The following is a 23,769-nucleotide window of genomic DNA, read 5'->3' as shown; positions in this document are numbered from 1 at the left end:
ATACTGTGACGGATACAACCGGATACATGACACTTGGATTAGACTCTTGACAGTTGTGTTGGGAGTTTATAAATAGATTTGTGATACAGTTTTGCTGTTGTTCCTCTTCTCTGAGCCCTATTGTCTTCAATACATCAAGTATTCTATTTGTTTTTGGATTCTTCATTCACCGTGAAGGAATGTGACAAAAACAAAAAACTCTCCATGAATTCCTGCTTCATGGGGTGAGTAAAGGTGACTCTCCACCAAACAGACTACAACAGACTATAACAGACTGTCAGTCTGTTGGCAAAAGTTGGCAACATCTCTGCACAAACTGTCGGCCAACGGCACATTGTCGTGCGTATGCGTAGAGAGCAGATGACATAACTCTCCACACCAGGAGGCAGTAGTCTGCAGCAGCGCTGGTCTGCAGGGGCTGCCAGCGTTGCCAGGTCTGCTTATTATAAGTCGACTCTGGACTTTACAAGTCACTTGTAAATATTCATAGTCACGGGTTGCTTTTTTTTGGGCTTGTTTCTGCAGTGTAGTTGTTTATTTGGGCTTGCTATCAAGATTCTTTTTGAAAATAGCTGATGTAATAGTGGTAAAACCGGTCGCTTTTTTTGGCCTTGTTTTCATAGACCTGGTCGCTTGTTTCACTCACATAATCTGGCGACACTGGAGCCTGCAGAGCATTTTTGCGATAGCTAGTCATATGACTAGCCTACTGCTTTGCTTTGGAGTCGATCGATCGGTATCGGAATTGAGAGTTGAGAATATGGTATCTAGTTCAAATGCGCAATGGGCAATGTGCGTCGTCTGCACCAGTGGCAGACGTCGGCAGGAGACGCTTTCGGATGCCTTCCACGGCCGACATTGGCGCGGTGGAGAGTTGGCTTAATTGACAGGTAAGAAACAAAGCACTCCTTTAAGATGTGCACATTTGTATGGAACCTTTGCCACCGTAGAGCTGGGCTCACACTACAAGATAATCAGGGTGAATTGGGGTCAAATACAACCCTCATGAGTATGGGGGGGGGGGGGCGTGCCGTACTCCAGCCTAGATCGGGAGTGAATCTCTGGCATAAGTATCCTCTAGTGAGAGAGTTCAAAGATCCAATCTTAAGCCCCCCGAGTTGCTCACAGGACGGTCGGGGGCCGATTATGTTCAAACATTTTCTGGATCGCTACTGTCTGAGTGGAACGCCACCGCGGGAGTGAAGTGACTGAGAGAAAGACAGTCTACAAGGAGACAGACGTCAGTGAATGAGAGAAAGACAGTCTACAAGGAGACAGACGTCAGTGAATGAGAGAAAGACAGTCTACAAGGAGACAGACGTGAAGTGAATGAGAGAAAGACAGTCTACAAGGAGACAGACGTGAAGTGAATGAGAGAAAGACAGTCTACAAAGCAGACAGACGTGAAGTGAATGAGAGAAAGACAGTCTACAAGGAGACAGACGTGAAGTGAATGAGAGAAAGACAGTCTACAAGGAGACAGACGTGAAGTGAATGAGAGACAGACAGTCTACTAGGAGACAGACGTGAAGTGACCGAGTGGACTTTTGCCACGGAGACCGGTCCAAACAACGTGCAGTGCGTTGGACAGCTGAGCCTTGTAGATGTGTGAAGAACACTATCTATAACTTATCTTCTCGAAAAAAACGTTTGTCACCACTGCAAGTTAAACCGTCTCCGTTCATTGTTTACATCTGCAGCCAGTCAGCTGCTGCTTCCGCATGCGATCACATGTGAGATGAAATGACGCATGGTGCTGCATTCGGGCAACCCTGAGAATCTGAATAGAATCCTGTGGTGTGTGATGCCTCACTGTTTTCAAATCGTTTGCATATTCAACCCATTCAATCCGGGAATGCATCTGTGTCATCAAGTACCTGGAACAAAATATTTTGAGATGGGGAGGTCAAGATAATCAGGGTGGATTGGGGTCAGATACAACCCTCATGAGTATTGGGGGGGGGGGGGGGGGGGGCCGTACGGCGTGCCGTACTCCAGCCTAGATCGGGAGTGAATCTCTGGCATAAGTATCCTCTAGTGAGAGGGCTCCAAAGATCCAATCTTAGCCCATTAAGACCTGGAACTGTGAAATGTGTGCAAATCTTTGAATATATATATTTTTAAACCGAACATTTTTAACTCCAATCTTTGCTTCTGGGGGGTTCCTGGAACAACATATTTTGATGAGGGTCTGCGGCCAAATACATATAATTTTGGGGGTCCTTGACATGAAAAAGATTGAGCACCACTGATATAGAAACATACGTTTTGCAGAAAACTGTTGGGATTTAGGAGACATGTAGAATCGGCTTCAGGTCTCAATGGGTTAAGCCCCCCGAGTTGCTCACAGGACGGTCGGGGGGCCGGCCGTCCCGATAATGTTGTTATGTTGTTATTATATAATGCTGATATTTTTCTGGATCGATTTTAAAATACATTTTCGTGAACGGAAATGCCAGTTTCCTCAATCGGATTTCTGGAGGTGTAGTTCCAGACTCTATATAGCATTCGGAGATTGTGGAATAGCTGTCTGGCTACGCGAGACTAGGTGGTCCTTGACATGAACATGTTTTGAGAACCACTGATTATAGCAACAAACGATAAGTTTGAGTTTCAAATGTTCACTTAAAAAAATATATGTATTCAAAGATTTGCACACATTTTCACGTTTTTTAAAAAAAATAGCAGATCTACAAGCTCATAGTGCGGCACTCGGTGCCGCGCTATGAGCTTGTATATCTGCTTTTTTTTTTGAATAGCCAAAGAAATGTTAAAATGACACAGATGCGTTCCCGGTCGTAATGGATTAAGGGTTATGTATTAATAAACCATTTAAAATGGTGTTACACAGAAAGGTGTGCCGGTGTGCATACAGTATAAAGGAGAGGGTTGTTGGAGTGTTACAGTACTTACTCATGGAAGGTAATCTCTCTGGACAGGGGAGGCTCTGGGCGTAGGTGAAGTTCTCTGGTAGATATGTAGTCGGCTGCACCAGATATTCACTGGAGTTACTGCCGTCTGGGTAGTCTGAATAAAACACAACATAATATATACCCTGTGAACATGCTCACACTGAAACACCACAACTAAGACTAAAACTATGACGAAAGAAAATGTTTGTCGACTACCTTTTTTCACTGACGAAAACAAAATACAAAACCAGTGGTGTAAAAAGTATTCACATCTTTTACTTAAAGGAGTAGTTCACCCAAAAAAGGACTTAGTTTCTATCAATTGCACACCCCATGAAGCCTTGAATCCATGGATTTATTTTTGTTTTTGTGGCATTCGTAAGCCAATAATTTGATTCCCGTCTCCTACCGGCTAATGTATCCGGTAGGAGACACAAAGTAGATTGTTTGTGTCTCCTACCGGATACACACCCGGTCATCAATTATTGGCTTAGGAATGCCATAAAAACAAAAATAAATCCATGAATTCAAGGCTTCAAGGGGTGTGCACTTGATAGAAAATAAGTAATTTTTGGGGTGAACTCCTCCTTTAAGTAAAAGTATCAATACGGCAATGTAGACATACTGTTACAAGTAAAAGTCCGGATTTCTTTTATTTACTTGAGTAAAAGTACAAAAGTATTGGTATCAAAATGTACTTAAAGCACCAAAAGTAGAAAGTACTCATTATGCAGAATGTCCCATTTCACATGTTTTCAAATGTATACAATGTCTGAAAATCTTAAATACTAAATATAACTGACAATTTCGTCAACGAATAAAAACTAGACGAAAATGTTATAGGGTGGGACTATAGTGGAGAAGAGATCCATTAGAACTAACACAAATCATGTTATGCTTGGTTGCGAGTGTGTGTCACGCGACCACAAGGTCATGGGTTCGATCCCATGACCATGCACTGTCAACTCAGTGTATGACTCAGTGTATAACTCTGACAGTATACAAATGGAGCCAAAAGGGGGTCATTGAAATGTAACATTTTGAGAATCACTGGTCTAGCGCACTGTGAAACAGGAATAGAGTCCTGCGTTCTGACGGATACCGACAATAAACCTCTCCAACTTACTTACCTACTATAAGACCTGTGGCGGTGATGAGGACATGGTGCGTCTATTAGAGATGCGCGCGGATCGCGGTTTTAGCCGCGATTGCCGCAGACAACCACAGTTTGGGTGGATTTGGGTCAATCACGTATAAGTATACATTAATATTGGATAAACCGCGGGTGAAATAATGCGGGAAATAAATGAACGACACCTATCTATAGGCCTATTATAGCTTTTAAAAAGCACGAAACCAAAGAGTTTGGGCTATTTTTGTCAGTTTTTCTCTTGTAACACGGGCTAGGAACTAGATACCTAAAGTACAGTTCACTTTGAACTGCATCCAACGCATCCACTGCCTTACCATTCAGCCGCTAAGGGGGCAGTTGACATTTATTTTTTTGGGGGGTAGTAAGTTCTATGCACAGCAGCCATAGTATCACTTCCTTCACAGGTTTTATGATACTAATGAAGGCTCTGTTCCATTTAGTGTAGCACAGTGGTTCTCAAACCTTTTTAATTTCCACGACCACCATCACTCTAAGAGTGTACAAATGGAACCAAATGGACCCTTACGGGTCCATTTGGTTCCATTTGTACACTCTCAAAATTACACACCCGTAAGAGGCCATTTGGAACACCCTAAAGGAACCATGAGCGTCCCTGAACCACACTTTGAGACCCTCTGGTGTAGCAGAGTGTTTCCAGTGAGCCAACGTGCACAACATCAGCACCCTGACTCTGTTTGACCAGAATGGAACAGAGCCTTCATTAGTATCATTGGCAACACCTGTGAATTTCTTCACACTATGCCTGCTGTGCATAGAGCCTATTGTCTTTTTTTCTGTTTATTTTCTTACGGAATCCGTGGCTCGACTCGGCCTGACCAATTAGCATACGTTTGTGTCCCGACTCGGCCCGAAAACGACGGGTCGGGTAGGGTAGGGTCCGGGTCCTGCTTCGGGTTCGGGCAGAATTTGAGAACTCTAGTTCTTATTGGTGCACATGTCTCACCTGTTCCATTGAGTGTGGTGTTCTTATTGGTGTAGAGACGGATCATCTGGCCAATGGTCCTGACGTTGTCCCTCAACATGATGCCCTGAGCCTGCACCATGAAGAAGTACGTGTTGGCTGAGAGACACAGAAACACAGAGAGAGAGAGAGACACAGAGAGAGAGAGAGATGTTAACATGAAGCCACACGTGTAAGTGATGAATTTGCAGGACATCAGCATCAGTATTATTATTGTGTGGCGCTGGTCTGTCTCCATGGTTACGGTAGGCTCATCTCCTTTGGCCAAATGGAAATAGCTAAACCGTTATAATTACTTCACCTACAGTATAATTACAAAACTCATACAAACAATGCACAAACTAGAAATACTGCATTGCGGTTGGTTTTATTTCTATGTATTTGTTGGCATATGTGACGAGTTAAATGTTCTCAAATAGAAAGTAATCAAATCTAGGGTTTTCCAAATTGATTTAAATGTTTTGCACTTGCAAAACATCGTTAATCAGTGGTCTAGGGCGGTGGCTTCCAACCTTTTCCCTGGAACAACATATTTTGATGGGGATCGGCGACCAAAAACTTAATTTAGGGTGGTCCTTGGCAAGAAAAAGTACATTTTTTTAATGAAAAACAATAGTTTTTTCAAAAAATAGCAGAAGCTATTTTTGAATAGCCAAAGGAATATGACACAGATGCGTTCCCGCATTCAATGCGTTAAAACGTCGGCCTGCCTCCAAACAGACACAAGTCCTCGCTGTGGTCTTTGGCCACCCAAAAAAAGTGTTTGCGTTGTGTTGAATAGCAACTTAAAGTACATTGATCCAAGCCGGAGAACACAATCGATCGATTGATCATTAAAACAAACACGCTCTCTCAAAACGGAGTCTCTGAGAACCAACAGAGACCCAAACATCTGGTATCGCTCCGGCTTCTAGAGTTAATCTATTCTAAATGAATCCACGGCATCCCTCCATGACTACCACACACTCTCACAAACAAACAAAGACACTCTTGAGTTCCCCACACACACACACACACACACACACACACACACACACACACACACACACACACACACACACACACACACACACACACACACACACACACACACACACACACACACACACACACACACAGAACAGAGGAAGGAGTTGTTTCAGACAGAGAGAGAGAGAGGAACCGAAAGAGTGTGTGTGTGTGTGTGTGTGTGTGTGTGTGTGTGTGTGTGTGTGTGTGTGTGTGTGTGTGTGTGTGTGTGTGTGTGTGTGTGTGTGTGTGTGTGTGTGTGTGTGAGACAGACAGACAGCAGTGGACTGTCTCACTCAAGTGCTCAACTCCAGTGCTTGAGTCAAAGTGCAGACACTCCTCGTCAAATATCCCTCCACTACAAGTGAACGTTTCTCTGTCAAATCTGTGAATATGAGCTTAAGTGTGCTGTAGACAGTACTTGCTTTTAAACAATACTGAATTACATTACAGTCATTTAGCAGACACTTTTATCCAAAGCGACTTACAATAAGTGCATTCAACATAGGTAGGGAACGAAACTACTAATCACCAGAAGTCCTAAGTGCATTTCCCGTAAAAACAAGCAACCAAGAGTATACCTAGCGCTAAGGTGAAAGTGCAACATATCAGCTACCTACTTTCTTAAACAGATGAGACAAAATAGCTAAATCAAGTGAGCACGAGCTAATACAAAAAGTGTGTCGACTAAACAAGATCCAATAAAACAGTACAACAACAATACAACAATAGTTCGTACAACTAGTTAACAACAAGTAGGCCAGGCAAAGAGGAAGGGTAGTGTTTCTTGAAGAGGTGGGTTTTCAGCCTGCGGCGAAAGATGGGCAGTGACTCATCCGAACGTAGCATTACAAAGCATGTTTCTTTTCGATGCATTGCTGTATTGACTTTTTTTTTTTTTCGCACAAATTCAAAATGTGTTTAGAAAGGTAAGAACATGGTGAAAATAGCCGATCTACGATCTCACTACGCATCGTGGCACATGTTGTGAGCTTGTATATTTGAAGTGGTTTGGGTCCCTGCGGTCCCTTCCTATATGGAGTCAAAAATAAAATGTTTGTCCTTTGAAATGTCGTGAAAGACATAAGATTCCCAAAAAACAAATAAAAAATGAACTTAAGTGCATTACTCAAGTAAATGTACTCCACTGTCCACCACTGGAGAGAGATAGAGAGACAACAATGGACATCAACTTCAGAATGCTATAGTCTCCTTTGACACATTTAATTATGTCCCGTTTGTTCCCATGGCACTCTGGGCGACTTGAAGTATGCAGACAGTACATTATCCAGCCTAAGGCCTGAAGGCCTGAAGGCTCTACAGCCTGCCTTTTGGCTGGCTGACAACAACCTTCGCTGTCACCGGAGGGGCCCCGCAATTTAAGTCGCCACGGACAAAAAAAGGCCAGCGAGATAAGAGTCTCCCATTAGACAGGAAATCACCAGAGAACACAAAGACAGCGGGAGCCACGGAGGCGAGGGTGACCGACCGCGTACCATGAATCATTTATTACTGAAACCTCTGCAGTAAATGCACCCCCCCCACACACACACACACACACACACACACATACCACACCAAACATAGCTAACGTATAAGCTTGTAGATGTTGTAGATCTGCTCATTTCAGTGCACAACACTGGGGCACTGCACAACTAATTATAAAACTCCAACCCCCTGATTACACCTAAACCTGACCTCCCTGGAACTAAATATTTTGAGACGGGGGTCCACGGACAAATAAATATCACTTTGGGTGGTCTTTGACATGAACAAAGTTTGAGAACCACTGTTATTATAGCAACATAAGTTATTTTTTTTCTTTTCTTACTTTTAGGATTTAGAAGACACTAGACCATACCCGTGGGGGGATATGCGCACATGATCTGGCAACCCGGGAGCCAGCGAACACAAAAACCCTAATAAACAGCTGACATTTGGGGAAAGCGAAAAACGGGCTTCGCTGTTCCGTGCACATGGCAATGGTGAATGTCTGTGTGCAAATACAGAGCAATTGCTCCGGCCACTGAGGAGAACCGGGCAGACGAGTTCTTGGGCTCACCGCACACCGCACGCACAGAGCTTTGTAGAATTATAGGAAGATTTGTAGAATCCGCAGAAGCAAAGATTTGAGTTACAAATGTCTGCTTTAAAAAACATATATGTGAGCGGGTCCAGTGCTTTAGGCATCAAGTAGGCATTTTTCATTTTTCATGTTATTACAGATTGTTGAAGTACAGAATATAAGCTTTCATATGATGTATCATTCATTGAAATTGGAACACATTTGAAGAAGATGTGACCATTTTAATCTTGTTATCTATTATAGTCCAAACTGAGATAATCCCTCCTAAAGAATTTCCACTTCTAGCACCTCTCAGCTCCAGGTAATGGGCGTGAACAATGGGTAATTTATTCAACCTAGCCACTCCTCTAATCACTCCCCCATTGACACCTTTCAGTCAGCTGTCCACCATATAGAAATTTGATGCAACACAATTACATTTTTTTAAAGGTATTTTTACTTTACTGGAGTATTTCCAATACTTTAACTTCTACTCCACTACAGATCAGAGGAAAATATTGTACTTTTACTCCACTACAATCATTTTAAACTTGAGTTACTAGTTACTTTGCAGATATAAATGATTACATTATAAAACATACATTAACCACTTTAGCCCTATTTTATACATAGTCTATTTGAAAATAGCTGATCTACAAGCTCACAATGCGCATTGCGACGCGTTGTGAGCTTGTAGATCAGCTATTTTCAAACATTTTAGTACTTATACTTTAGGTACTTTAAGTACATTTTGATACCAAGACTTTAGTACTTTTACTTTGATTGATCTCAAGTAACATTTTGAGCACTTTTACTCGTAACAGAGTATTTTTATATTGTGGTATTGCTACCACCGAGTGCTTCTTCCACCACTAAATTTGACCCACTGGTAGTCGACTAACAGTCGAGGGTTACCTATTAATAATGAAGACACGACCAGCTAGGTCCTGGATTAACTCTAACCTGGTGTTTGCACTCTCCATTTACAACCCGTACATCTACATAAACGTTCAGATTTCAAATATAAAGTGCTTATCTCATGGCCACGGATGTTACCATTAACTTCGGGTGGGTGTAAGTACCCGTATCTTCCATATTGTTCAATAAAAAGCATTTTAATCTGATCGGCGGCCATTTTCTCATAGAGTTATAACGTATCAGGAGTGCAATACACCCCCCAACCAATACGGCCGTGTAGTTGAAAAACAATGAGACAATGGCCATCAATCGGATCAAAATGCTTTTTATTGAACAAAACGGAAGATACGGGTACTTATGAGGGCCCGTACATAATTATAACACCCGTGGCCATGAGATAAGCACTTTATGTTTTAAATCTGAACGTTTATGTTGATGTACGAGTTGTAAATGGAGAAATGCAAACACCAACTGTACGTTCAGCCATGACGCTAACAATGCTAAGCTCCTAGCCTAGCTCGTTATTCCACCGTTGTTTTGTCCACATCTTCAGTGAAATACTTCAATACGAACGTCGAGCGGCCTGTTGTTTAGCTGGGGCTGCCCTCAGAGCTGCTGTGTTCGCCACAATGTTATTATTGATAATAGAACTACATTCTGTCCCGAAAAAGACTAACGCAATACTGGCCGTTTCGGCGCTTCCCACCGTGGTGAAGTTAGTTTCAGCCTCAGGTTGAATATTCACCCAGTGGCTATTACTCCAGTAAAGTAAAAAATACCTCAAAATTGTACTTAAGTACAATACTTGAGTAAATGTACTTAAGTTATGTTACACCACCACAGAGAGGAGTGATACTGATGGGCGGGGATTAGGCTTGTAACCGGAGAACAATGGGCCAACAACCAACCAAAACCACTCACGTGCTAATGTTGTCCCTGCAAGTTAAAACCACTCTCCGCCCCCAAAAGACCGACAGAAACACACAGAAACACTCCTGTTTTTGTAATGTAATTTAAACCACTTAATGATTCTAAAACGCCTATCTTTTGGACTATAAACCTTCTTCAACATTCGAACTGTGTTAATATGAAAAAAAACGAAAATCACAAAAAAAAAAAAAAAGTTTAAAAGCTACTTTCTAGTCTTTGTCAATGGGCGACATGATGCCCTAAACACCAGACCTGGTCACATATATTCAAAGATTTGCACAAATTTGCTAAGAACAATAGCAGATCTGCAAAGATTTACGCATGCACGCGCGTGCACAAACACACAGACACAGACACGCACACACAAACACACACACACACACACACACACACACACACACACACACACACACACACACACACACACACACACACACACACACACACACACACACACACACACTCACACACACAAAACAGGACAGGCGCAATGTACGAATGCAACACTTGTCCCGTTTCACCCACACACATAAACAAATGGCCGGGTGCTTTCCTCTCCTCCCACACCTGGCGCTCCACTGCTCCTGCAGCAACAGCAGCAGCAACATAACATACGGTGGCATTCTCCAGTAGGCAGACATCATGCCACGCTGCCTGCGTGCCACGCTGCCTGCCAGCCTGATGCCTACGCACAGCTGAGTGTGTGTGTGTGTGTGTGTGTGCGTGCGTGCGTGCGTGCGTGCGTGCGTGCGTGCGTGTGTGTGCAGGGACGTCACAGGCTCTCAGAAGGTGGGGGGGATGGACTTTCGGTGGACTATACCCCTTATTTTACACTTTGGCTATTCAAAAATAGCAGATCTACAAGCTCATAGCGCGGCACCGAGTGCCGCGCTATGAGCTTGTAGATCTGCTATTTTTTTTAAAGCGTGAAAAACATTTGTAACTGTCAAATGTAAACAAATTCTGTATTTTCAAAATGTTGTGTTTTTTTGGCGGATTTTGTTAGTTTTTTTTCGTGTTTTGGTTACTTTATTTTGGTTTTAGGATTAGGGTTAGGTTATTTAATTCTTATTTTTGCCTGATTTTACCGATTAATTATCAAAATATATTTATTTTTTCAAAAAGTGGGGGGTATGAAATCACAGATCTGTGAGAGTGAGGGTGTCGCGTCGTACGCACAGTGAATGGCCGTGACGCCCCTGTGTGCGTGCGTGCGTGCGTGCGTGCGTGCGTGCGTGTGTGCGTGCGTGCGTGCGTGCGTGGTGGAAAGTCACTAAGTACGTGTACCAGCGTTGATTTTGTCGACTAAAACTATGAGGAAAAAGGTTAGTCGACTACCTTTTTTCACTGCCGAAAACTAAATAAAAACTAAGCTATGATGCTAAGACTAAAGATAATTATTGACAATTTCGTCAACAAATAAAAACTAGACTAAATTGTTAAGGAGGGCCTAGTGGAGAAGAGATCCACTAGAACTAAAAGACAAGTCATCATGGGTGTGCGCTGGTGTGACAGACCAAAAGTAGCAGATCTACAAGCAGATCTACAAGCTCACACCATCATATACACCAGCTAACTCCAAAATGTTCATTTTTCAGGAAATGAAGAAAAGTGGAGTTAGGAGGTTTTGTTCATCATTGATAAGAACAGCTGAATGGACCTCCAAGCTCACAATGTGGTTGGAGGTCAAAAGGGGGCGGAGCCTGGAGTCAGCTAAACCAGCTAACTCCAGTGGAGTTAGCTGGTTTAGCAGAAAGTTTGAGGATCCAATGGAGTTAGCTGGTTTTGTCAGAAGCGCTTTTTAATGCTTTTTATTGGTTCAGTATTTTTTTTACCAACGCATAGACGTAAAGGGTGTTCAATGGTCCTGATTTATGGAAAAAAATGCAAAATGCGTCAAAATGGAGTTAGCTGGTTCCTGCCGGAACAGCTTATATAACATGCTTCTCAATTATTCAGTTTACAATTACACTCTTCTGGCATTTAGTAGACTTACAATAAGCCAGGTCAATAATCACATGTGTATAGAATGCAGAGAGACAGCGAGACAGAGACAGCATTATTCGATTCGTAAAAAAAAAAAGAAAAAGTAATCGATAGTTGTGGCACTATTTGTCACAAACCGTTTGTGTGCCTGGAGATGTGCACAAACGTACACAAACGCGTGTAGCGTGTACAGTGTGTGTGTGAGTGTGTGTGTGTGTGGTAAAAAATGAAGCTGGAGACTGATAAGAGCGTTATCAGACGGCAGACAGGCGGTGTTACTGGGTGTATATTTGGGGGGGGGGGGGGGGGGGCAGGGGGGTGACACATGCTACAGTGAGGGAGGGTCAGTTCAGACATGACAGTGGATACTCTCTGTGGGAGAACAGTCACCACCGTGCTTCACAACCCTCCAGAGTGCAGGGCAGTGCAGGGGGACAAACAACACGCCTACAGAATATGAAAATATTATTACATTATCAGTGGTGGAAAGTAACTAAGTACATTTACTTAAGTACTGTAATTAAGTAACATTTTGAGGTATTTGTACTTTACTTGAGTATTTCCAATTTCCAATACTTTTACTTCTACTCCACTACATCTCAGAGGCAAATATTGTACTTTTACTCCACTACAATTATTTGAAAACCTTAGTTATTAGTTAGTTATGATATTATAAAACATACATTTACCTCTTTAGCCCTATCTTATAGGCTATTTCAAAATAGCCGATCTACAAGTTCACAACGCGTCGCGATGCGACGCGTTGTGAACTTGTAGATCCGCTATTTTCAAACATTTTAGTACTTTTACATTTGGTACTATAAGTACATTTTGATGCCAATACTTTTGTACTTTTACTCAAGTGAATTTTGAATTCCGGGCTTTTACTTGTAACGGAGTACTTCTACATTGCAGTATTGATACTTTTACTTAAGTGAAAAATGTGAGTACTTTTTCCACCACTGTACATTATACTTCATACGAGGAACGAGGGCATTCATTTACGAAAAAAATATATATATATGGTTTGAATCCACCATGGTGCATCCGGCTTTGTTGGGCGTCTATACAAACACAATTGGCCCGTGTTCGACTTGACTTGAAAGGATCATATAATAAGTCAAATATGCCTTAATACATTATAATTGCTAAAATGTATATTTTTAAACACCTTATAGTTGTTAAGGTAGTTCATTCAAGTTCATTCATAGTTCAAGTTCAAGAGGGCCAATGCCCGTCGCAAGTTGTTGATGTCATTTGTCCATGTGTGCTCTAGCCCTATGGAATTTATGGAATGCATGTGCAAAAAAAAAACATATTTAAAATATTGATTTGATGCTCATATTAACCTTCGGAAGTATTAAGTTGTTCTTGACTTTCACATGCATTCCATAAATTCCATAGGGCTGGACCACACATGGCATCATCAAATGACATCATTTTATGGAAATGACAGAAAAATATTGAAGGTGTCTTTAATTTTACATTTTAGTTATAGAGGACAATTATAATGTATTAAAGTATACTGCGTTTGTCCCGTCGATACAACCCAACACACACCATGCAACGCGCACTGTGTTTACCTCGTTACAAGAATAAGCACACTGAGTAAGTTGTCACGTTAAGTTGTCAGAGTGGTGTGTGTGTGCCTCGAATGCTCTCAAACCACTAAAGCTATATTATCGTACTATAGTATCTTTCAGAGGCCCCTGTCAGCCTCGTGGGCCCACTGACTCCTCCTAATCTTGTCATGTCCATGTATTTCCAGTGTCCATAATCAACTGAAGCAAAAATAGACGAGTCCCCCCCCCCCCACTGAGTTTAGGGTCAAGATGTTAAAACAAGCCACTGGGTTTAAGGCCTCGAAGCTTCAAACAGACCAGCATAGTGTGACTACTCGGGCCTGAAACCTGCTCACTGATGCATGAAGAGGGTTTGCAGCTCATGTGTCCCACAGTGGTTTGTCAAACAGGTGGAATGCTTATGCTCAACCACCACCACCGCTACCAATGGCATGTTAATCCATTCAATCCGGGAACGAACGCATCTACAAATGTCTTCTAAAGCAGGGGTCTTCAACAGGGGGTCCGGGACCCCTAGGGGGTCCTCAGAGTTACTACAGGGGGTCCGCCAAATCTTTGTGTGATATGATTTATTTTTTTACCTTAACCACTTGATCCCTAGCAGCCCTATTCTGAGGAGAACTTTAGCCAAAAATAGCAGATCTACAAGCTCACAACGCCTCGCGCTGCGAGGCGTTGTGAGCTTGTAGATCAGCTATTTTTGGCAAAGAGGTGTTTGGTGTAGAGGGAAAAAAGAACAGACCAAGTAAACAAAAAAAGTTGAATCTGAAACACAATTTCATACAATTTAGAGGAGGGGGTCCATGCTTCATCTCTCTCTCTCTCAGCGGGGCGGGTTGAGGCGGGTTGGGTTCCGTGGCGGGGCGGGGCGGGTCATGAAAAAACCCGACCCGCACATCACTAGTATATGGATATATGGACTAGGTATGTATAGACGGATGACACGAAGAGTTAATGTCACGATGAATGTATGTCCTTTTCGAAAAGGGGAACTTCCAGCATAGTGTGACTAGAAGGGCCGCAAAAGCATGCTTTTTTCCTGTCAAGTGTTGCTGATGTTATTTTGCCCGTTTGCAAATCCATTCTCTTTGCTTACAGTACACCCAGGCCTGTGTAGTATAGTGGGGACTTCACCTCCCTGCTGAGAAATGCATCAGCCTGTCAGTACACAGGATACAACTCTCTGCTTCCTGTCAGTATACAGGATACAACTCTCAGCTTCCTGTCAGTACACAGGATACGACTCTCAGCTTCCTGCTCTCCGGAAATATAGTGCAGAAGCTGATAAATGTTTGGGATACACTGCAGCAAACTGGCAAAGAGTAGCCCCGATCCACAACTAAATGTGATACCATGATTCAAAACACGTTCTGAATAAACACTAGGGCTGTGAATCTTCTGCTATCTCACGATTCGATTCCGATCCTTGGGGTCACGATTCGATAAAACAATATTTTTTTCGATTCAAAACCATTTCAAAAAATCGATTCTCATTAAAAGATTATTCCCAATCAGTTTAATCCAAATAGTTTCAGTCATATTTTTTTCATCGGGACTTTAACAATCAAGTGTAGCCTAGTTATTTCCAACAGCTCAAACAAAAAAATATATAATACCAGAGTGGGTTGTGTAAAAGATCTTGGCTTTGATGGATATTTAGATTAGGTGTAGTTCTATTTGATGCAGAAACACAACATAACTGCTTTGATGCAAGTAACATTAACAAGTGTCAATGAGCGTCAGCTGGACAGTGACACACACACACACCTCAGCTGGGCTGAACTGAAAGTGAAAAAAAAGCCCTTGAATATGACTGAAGACATGATAATGTTTACTGTGATTATGGTAATAAGTAATAAGTAGGTCGGGAGGTGGCTTATTGTCGGTATCAGCCGAGTAACACGCAGGAGTCTGTCCCTGTTACAATGCGCTAGACCCCTGGGAGATGGATTGCTGAGGTGGAGCGCCACACCTATCCTCAGCTCCCAGTACTTACCGCACGACTTGCCGCACCCAAGCCGTGCTACTCATGCGCTGAGTTGGCGGTGCCCGGGATTCGAACCCATGACCTTTTGGTCTGAAGGCGAGAGCTCTACCGACTGAGCTACCCGGACACAATGGTAAGCTTACAATTCATATCACAAACACCATAGAGAAAAAACTCCTGTAACTTTAACCAGCAAAAATAAGAGAAAAAAAAGATTTTTGGAAATTGTGAATCGATTGAGAATCACGATTCTTACATAAATAGATTTTTTTTCCAACAATCCTAATAAACACCCCAGTGTGACAATTAAATTGCATGTTTCACCATAATGAATAAGGAATCCAACATGTGCATTTTCACAATTTTTCAATGAAATAGCGGATATACAAGCTCATAGCGCTGCACTCGGTGCCGCGCTATGAGCTTGTATATCTGCTAATTTTGGATAGCCAAAGAAATCAAAGAATGACACAGATGCGTTCCCGGTCTTAATGGGTTAAGCATGAACTCTTGTCTTGTCAGTAAACAAGGTAAATAGTCACATAGTGTAAGTAGAGTGCAGAGAGAACAGTGTGGTGCCTCAAATAAACTATATAGGATATAGCAAGTAAACCATGAAGCCAGCCTCTGTCAAAACAACATGCCACCTAAATAATATTATGTACGTTTTGTGGTTGAGAAAAAACAAACAAATCTAAGAAGCAAAACACACGTGTAACGCCCAGGATTCGAACCCAGGTCTCCCACGTGGAAAACCAACATATTAACCAATAAGCCAAAGGGATATCCCTATTGCTCAGGGGAGATATTAGACTTTGAGGCCATCAGGCTGAGGTTATGAACCACTCTGTTACACAAGTAACCAAGATGTATCTGCATCTTGAACTAACATCAAGAAGGGAAGATACAAGGAGATGAAGTGCTAGGGAGGTGAGGGTGGAGTCCGTTTTGTCTCTCTAACTACAGACATGACTGTAAAGGTCCTCTTTGGACCCATGTCATCTAATCATCTAATGCAGGGGTCTGGGACCTCTAGGGGGTCCTCAGAGCTACTATAGGGGGTCCGCCAACTCTTTGTGTGATAGTTGTTTTTTTTACACTAACCACCTGAACCCTAGCATCCCTATTCTGAGGAGAACATTAGCCGAAAATAGCCGATCTACAAGCTCACTTGGAGATCGGCTATTTTTGGCAAGGAGCAAATCAAGTACTAAGTATTAAAGGTTTAAGTGGTTAAATGTCTGAAATGAACAAAAAACATGAATTTACACAACACTGATGATAGTCAATGAAGAACTGATGAAACTGATGGAACTATTTAACACATGTAAATGATGATGTTTTAGTAATATTGTTCCTGCTATACTGCCAACCAAGTGAAGTAATCACAGATTGAGGTTTGACCACTTCAAATGCTCTAATCTTAAAATAATAACTGAAAATAACTCTACAAGCTCTCAATGCGTCGCAGGCACATAGAGAGCTTGTTGATCGGCTATTTTCGCTGCGTAACATGCTTCCATAGAACAGTGGTTCTCAAACTTTTTAGTGCCAAGGAGCCTCAAATTGATACGTATGGGGCCGTGGACCCCCACCTGAAAATGTGTTGTGCCAGGAACCCCCAAAAGCAAGGATTTGTGTTAAAAATGTAAAAAGAAAAAAAAGATTTAAAGTTTCAAGATCTGCTATTTTTTTTTAAATAGCAGATCTACAAGCTCGTAGCGCGGCACTCAGTGCCGGGCTACGAGCTTGTATTATTTGTGTAAGCAAAGCTATGAGCTTGTATTATTTGCATAAGCAAAGAAAGCCTTGTATTATTATGAGCTTTTTTTGAATAGCCAAAGAATAAAATAATGAATAAAGGCGTTAAAATGATTGTGACGTTTAATTAACTCATTTTGCTGGGGACCCCCTGGTATCCCCCTCCCAAGGACCCTTGGGGGTCCCCGGACCCCACTTTGAGAACCAATGCCATAGAAGACAAGCTGGCTTTTATGGAATCCAGATGACTGAAACCATTCGTGGCGGCTGAGAACTTTAATCCATGCATTCGGAGTGTACTCAGTGACCCCCCCCCCCACACACACACACACACACACACACACACACACACACACACACACACACACACACACACACACACACACACACACACACACACACACACACACACACACACACACACACACACACACACACACACACACACACACACACCATGGACTACTTCAGCTACACTAGACCTCACACACACTCAGCTCCCTCTCTTCTCCGTCACACCTTGTGTTTAACATGATTTCTGATAATATAACATCACATCAGGGCTGAGTATGCAGGTAACTCACCACACGTCAGTGATTCCCCAACCTTTTTTTCATTTGAAGGACCCCCATGTTAAGTTTGACACAATGTGTTATCTCTGGGACCCCCACTGTTTATGTTTATGGTTATTTTGTTTGACACGGGCATCACAACAAGCACATTGGGCAGACCAGATGCATTGCTATCGTGTTATGGCCTATAGCAGGGGTCTTCAACGTTTTCAGGCCAAGGACCCCCTAGCTGAGAGAGAGATGAAGCAGGGACCCCCTCAATATCGTATAAAATTGTGTTTCAGATAAACTTTTGCTGCTCCTTTTTCCCTCTACACCTATTCTCTTTGCCAAAAATAGCCGATCTACAAGCTCACAACGCCTCGCGGCGCGAGGCGTTGTGAGCTTGTAGATCTGCTATTTTTGGCTAAAGTTCTTCTCAGAAAAAGGATGCTAGGGTTCAAGTGGTTAATGTAAAAAGAATAAATCATATCACACAAAGATTTGGCGGACCCCCTGTATTAACTCTGAGGACCCCCTAGGGGTCCCGGACCCCCTGTTGAAGACCCCTGGCCTATAGCACAACACCTGCCTCCAGGATATAATCTACATGAATCTGAAAACCAATCAAATACAGGGAATTCATAATCACTATCAAAACAGTAGAATCATCAAATGGAACCAAATGAACCCATAAGGGTCCATTTGGTTCTTTTTGTACACTCTCTGGGTTACAGACCCTTAAAGGTCCATGTGGTTCCTTAAAGGTCCACGTGGAAACCAGTGCGATACATACGAATTCCGATACAGGAGTCACAAGCGATGTGATACGTATCCCGATACAATACGCCTGCCAATATGACACATATGGCCAAAATACCACAAGATAAAGCAAAACAAAAATCTTCCATAATATAGAGACTTTGACAGTGGCCATAGCTTTAGTTTCACAGCCATTTTTCATATCCTCTTGGCTTCCCTCTCACTTCTTGGTCTCATTACATTGCAGAGCCATTTAGCTGCATGTAGGATCAAACACAACATTGCGATTAAGGGCCTATCGATACGCTAGGCATCACCGATACGTATCCCCATATTCGATATTTTGAGCACAGCCCAAAATCACATCCCACTAAGTTGCAAACATTAAGGCTGTATGTTCATGGTGATTAAGTTATCAAGTTGAGTTGTGGTTAGAGCTGCGGTTAGATCTGGATATATGGTGCACTATATCCAGATCTAAATGTCTGTAGCCAATACACATTTGAATTTATATTAGTGCTAGTTAGGAACCAAGTGGACCCTTAAAGATATGTAACTCTGAGAGTGTACAGATGTACACGTGTACAGTCTCAGAGTTATCTAAACACTTCATACAGTGTATATTGGGGTTCCAGAGATTAAAACTGTATCAAATTGGGGGTCCTTGAAATAAAAAAAAAGCCTGTGAATTCAATTCATGCCCTTTATTCAACCAGCTTTAAAAAAAAATACTCATTGAGATTAAAAATCTATTTTTCCGAGAGTGACCTGCATGATAGCCATAGAATCACTGCTGTAATGAAAGTGGAATCCGGGTGCCCATTCATTCACTGCATGTCACTAGCTGACCTGGTAACTGCTTGTTAGCCAACATGGTAGCCTAACCAAGCCCCTTACCAGAGGTACTGTAGGCTATAATACCAGTGGTGTGATCAGATAACATCAGATCAGATACAGACAGACAGACAGACAGACAGACAGACAGACAGACCATGGCCTGGAAACAAAACCCCTTGCTAGCAGGCTAACAGTAGCCTGTATACCACAGCTGGGCCATAGAGTGCACATACATTTAGGCTACATTTTATGATTAATCATTTTCCATATTGTCTCCACACAACGTCAGCTTCTCTCTACACACGTTCTACACATCACACGAGATCAATGCATTGGGCCACATATCGATTTAAAGATCAGTCAGTGAATCGGTTCCTACAGAAATCACACACCCATGTGAGTAATAACAACAGTAGTGTAATAACACAGTCATAACAGTGACAACACAGGTTGACAGACCAGACACTAACACACACACACACACACACACACACACACACACACACACACACACACACACACACAGCTAGGTGGGCGATTTCTGGAGGCTCGTTTTAAACGATACCACGAAAAAAATAAGATAATCTCCAATATATTGAAGCTTCGGTCAATGTCGATTTTTGTGTTTGTTTTAATCATCAGATCATCCTATTAGCATATCTCTCTTATTAGCCTCGGTACTGTCTATACCTCAACAACCATAAGCTAGGTTAGTTAGCACGGGTGGCTAAAGTATCATCATCATCCTGATCTCCCTGACAGATAATCCAAAACACCACCACTGTAATCGCATTAAAGATTAAAACACACACATCTCCTTAACCCCAGATTAAAGCAGCCAGATTAAAAAGGAAGAGGGGGGGGGGGTAATAGTTGAATAAAAAAGCTCACCTATCCCCGGGGCCGCGTAGATGAAGTAGAGGCAGGTGGTGGACATGGAGAAGAAGAAGATGAAGGCCAGGGACGAGCGGCTGGACAGACGCAGCAGTCGCCGGTGCAGGGTCACCATTTTGGGGGGCTGGTCGGGAGGGTCGATCCGCTACTATAGGGCAGCCCCCGATCCTACAAAAACCTCGATCCTCCTCTCAGGGCTGGCTCAGGCTGGGAAACATACATACACCAATAATCACTTAGAAATCACTCCAAAAAACATGACACCACTCTGTCCCCGACAATACATTATGTTGCTTGGATCGCTGCTAGTTTAGGATTTAGGAAGGGAAATTGACTGTGTATGGGGTCTGTTAGCTCTGAGAGTGAGAGTGGATACATTGTAACCACTCTCACTCTCAGAGTTTTAAATGAAAACCCTTTAGCTTTTGGCTCAAGAGACTTATCAGAGAATAGAGATACATTTGTATCCGGTCTGACTTTTGCTTTGGTATCTATGACTCGATCACATACATCCGTGATAGTCTAGTCTTACTCTTGATCCTATAAGGCTAAATATAAAAAAACACCAGGGTTGTTCTATGGAGGCTAACCCACCGACACGGGCCAGCGATCGTCCTCCTCCGGTGGGGATGGGATGGGATGGGGGGGGATCAGCCTCCTATGGATAGGAGAAGAAGCCGCAGCTTCAGGCCTGGTGGTGGTGGTGGGTGGCGGACCACTATGATCGGTGGCGGACCACTATGGTCGGGAGGCTGGGTCTGCTGGGTGAGGGTCCACACCGCGGATGATCCGCCGCCATGCTGTCTCTCTCTTTCTCTGTCTGTCTGGATGGAGAAGAAAAAACCCTCAGTTTTCTTTTTTTTTTCTACCGAGTCCCGGATTGTAGCTTTATTAGAAAGCACCGCTCATGTCGTGGTCGGGGGGTCGCCCTCCTCGTCATGGTTCCATCGGTGGACCGGATCGGGAGGGGTCCTTGTTTGATCCGCAGCGGTGATGAGGGAGGGAGGTGGAGGTTGTGATCATGGATGGATGGACGAAGGATGGATGCCGGATGGATGATGGCTGGGTGGGTGGGTAGGGGGTCCGGGGGGGCGGTCTGCTCTACCTCCTCCTCCCCGCACAAGGCTCCTCTCGGCCGGCCTGGGTGTCTAGCAGCAAGCCGGCGATCATGAACAACTTCTGCTTCTTCTGAGCGTTAGATTTTGCGCATCATCACCATCGTTTTATTAAAAGGTCCTCCTGGTAGAATAATGATAATATCGGTGCAGAGTGCGGTGTGTGTGTGAGTGAGTGAGTGACCGCCGCGGCACAAAGCACACATCTGCCTGTGTGTGTGCACACCACCACACACTCTCTCGCACACACACTTGCACACACTCACACACACAGGGGTGGGTGCGTGGGGTAGGGGGGGTTAAGGTTTGGTTTGGGAAGAGATCCAATGAAATCAGAGAGATCAGGTCTGTGTGGTTGTTCCTCCTTTCCTTTTCTTTTTTTTTCTTCCTGCTAGCTCTGCAGACGTTTCCGGTGGGTGGGAACAACCTCCACCCCAACCCCACCCCCTCCCGTAATAATTGGTCACCATGGCAACCCAGCGGGGAGGGAGTGGACTTATTGGAAGTGGGGGTCGTCGTGCAACGACAAGCCCAGCCCCCTCCTCATCATCATCATCATCATCACATGCTTGGCGTGCTGTTGAAGAAAGTGAAAACACCCCCTCCATCCTAACCCCGCCCCCTTGTCTTGCTCTAACGCCCAGAGTTTTTTAATGCCCATTAAGCCATGCTTCAATACCCTCATGTGATATAAGGTCATTGAAGGCCTACTTTGCGTTGTGAATGTAGTTGACCAACCATATGGTCCTTAAAAGGGATAAGCCTACAAGAAGAGTGGGCACTAAGGAAGAGTGGCCACCTCAATGTAAAAGTTGCTATTTTGTCCAAAATGTAAAAAAAAATGAAAATAGAAAAATGGTCTTACGTAATGTAAAGTATACATGATGTGAACATGCACTGTACATCATTATCAGACTTAAATGTATCCTTCAACTAAACATCTTGTTTATGCCCAAAATGATTGGATGTACAGGTTTTGTAGCAATTGTAGAAATATTAGACCTTAATTGTTAAGTGTTCAATCATGTTCTAATCATGTATACTTTACATTACTTAGTAGGCTACCGTTATCCTTGTTTTTCTTTCTTTTTTTACATTTTGGACCAAATAGCCAATTTTACATGAAGGTGCCCACTCTTCCTTAGTGCCCACTCTTCCTGTTACCCTTAAAAGTCTCCCTCTAACTAAGGGTGGTGACCTACAGTAGGTTTCAGTTGAGTCGCAAGTGTTCAGAACAAGATGACACCAGGCAGTCACACAACAAGTTCTGAAGTTTATTACACACATAGAGGATATATACAGTATTGGACACATGACGTGACCAGAAGACATGAGACATGGACAAGAACAGAATGAGTAGGAATAGAATTATGCATCTCGTATCATTGAGCACAGACGTCAGTCTATCTGATAAAGTAGTTGATTGTCATTGCGTCAAATGTATATGTGTGCTCTTATGCAGATGACAGTGATTCTACACATGTACTACACATGTACATGTCTGGATCAATTAGATAAAGGTCAGTCCCATAATCATAGCAGACTTTCCTCTTCTACCCCAGATTTGAACCCAGGTTTCGTGCGTAAGTGCTGACATTGTTACCATTGAGCTAATAGAGCCTGCTTGCTCCAAAAGATGAATAGAATCTTGACATTCAGGTCAAAATTTGTGTCAAACCAGAAACAGGATTGTGTCAAAGGACATGTCTCACCTAGACACAGGATCTAAATGTCTCAATAGAAGAGCAGGGAGACTAAAGTTATAGTACTGCCCTCATTGAAGTGTTAGGCAACAACAATTAGGCAGCCAGCCAGGGATTAAGCGTCTTGCTCCTTTTTTACTGATTTGTCAGGAGTGAAACTGTAACATAGAGTGTACAAAATACAATACAGTTACTTAAGCATGATGTACAGTATACAGGCATCAAAAGGCAAAATAATTGCCATCACAGCATTTCAATAAACATAAAACTTACAAACAATGCTTCTTCTGTAGTGTTAAACCACACAGCCAACATCTCTCTGCACAGCAAACATTTCTTTGCCGTCTGTCCCTCCCACAGGTGCAGACTGATTACCCCTCAATTGCTAGTTACACAGGTGATACAATCAAGGAAAGTGGGTCACAAACAGGCACACAAAATCCTTCGAAATAAGACAGACAATAGCCTGGAAAGCAAAACAGTTATATAACATGCTCTACCATACAGATTGGACTAAATCAAATTCTAATCATAAAAACGTAGGTGCCACTTTAAGTCATATTTTAAACTTTGTCTCTTCCGAAATAGCTCACTGAGCTTGCAGATCTGCTGTATTTTCAAA

At 42.8% G+C, this 23,769-nt stretch overlaps 1 protein-coding gene across 2 annotated transcripts in view; it reads right to left on the bottom strand.

Annotated features, from left to right (window-relative positions):
- b4galt6 (UDP-Gal:betaGlcNAc beta 1,4- galactosyltransferase, polypeptide 6) overlaps positions 1–21,779 on the bottom strand; it is a 45,014-nt gene extending 23,235 nt beyond the window's left edge. The window contains exons 1-4 of one of the 2 annotated variants that reach the window (XM_084067357.1): positions 20,920–21,779; positions 20,327–20,530; positions 5,030–5,146; positions 2,914–3,027 (exon numbers count right to left, since the gene is read on the bottom strand). In XM_084067357.1, coding sequence (XP_083923483.1) covers positions 2,914–3,027; positions 5,030–5,146; positions 20,327–20,444 — 349 coding nt within the window. In that variant the 5' untranslated portion in view covers positions 20,445–20,530; positions 20,920–21,779. Of the gene's footprint in view, positions 1–2,913; positions 3,028–5,029; positions 5,147–20,326; positions 20,537–20,919 lie in introns of both variants that reach the window. The other variant, XM_084067358.1, reaches the window with a different exon arrangement.
- Between the last annotated feature and the right edge of the window lie 1,990 nt (positions 21,780–23,769).

The sequence above is a fragment of the Gymnoscopelus microlampas genome (assembly GCF_963454915.1).
Source record: "Gymnoscopelus microlampas genome assembly, chromosome: 9".
Taxonomy (NCBI): Eukaryota; Metazoa; Chordata; class Actinopteri; order Myctophiformes; family Myctophidae; genus Gymnoscopelus; species Gymnoscopelus microlampas.
This window is presented reverse-complemented; position numbering and strand designations above follow the sequence as displayed.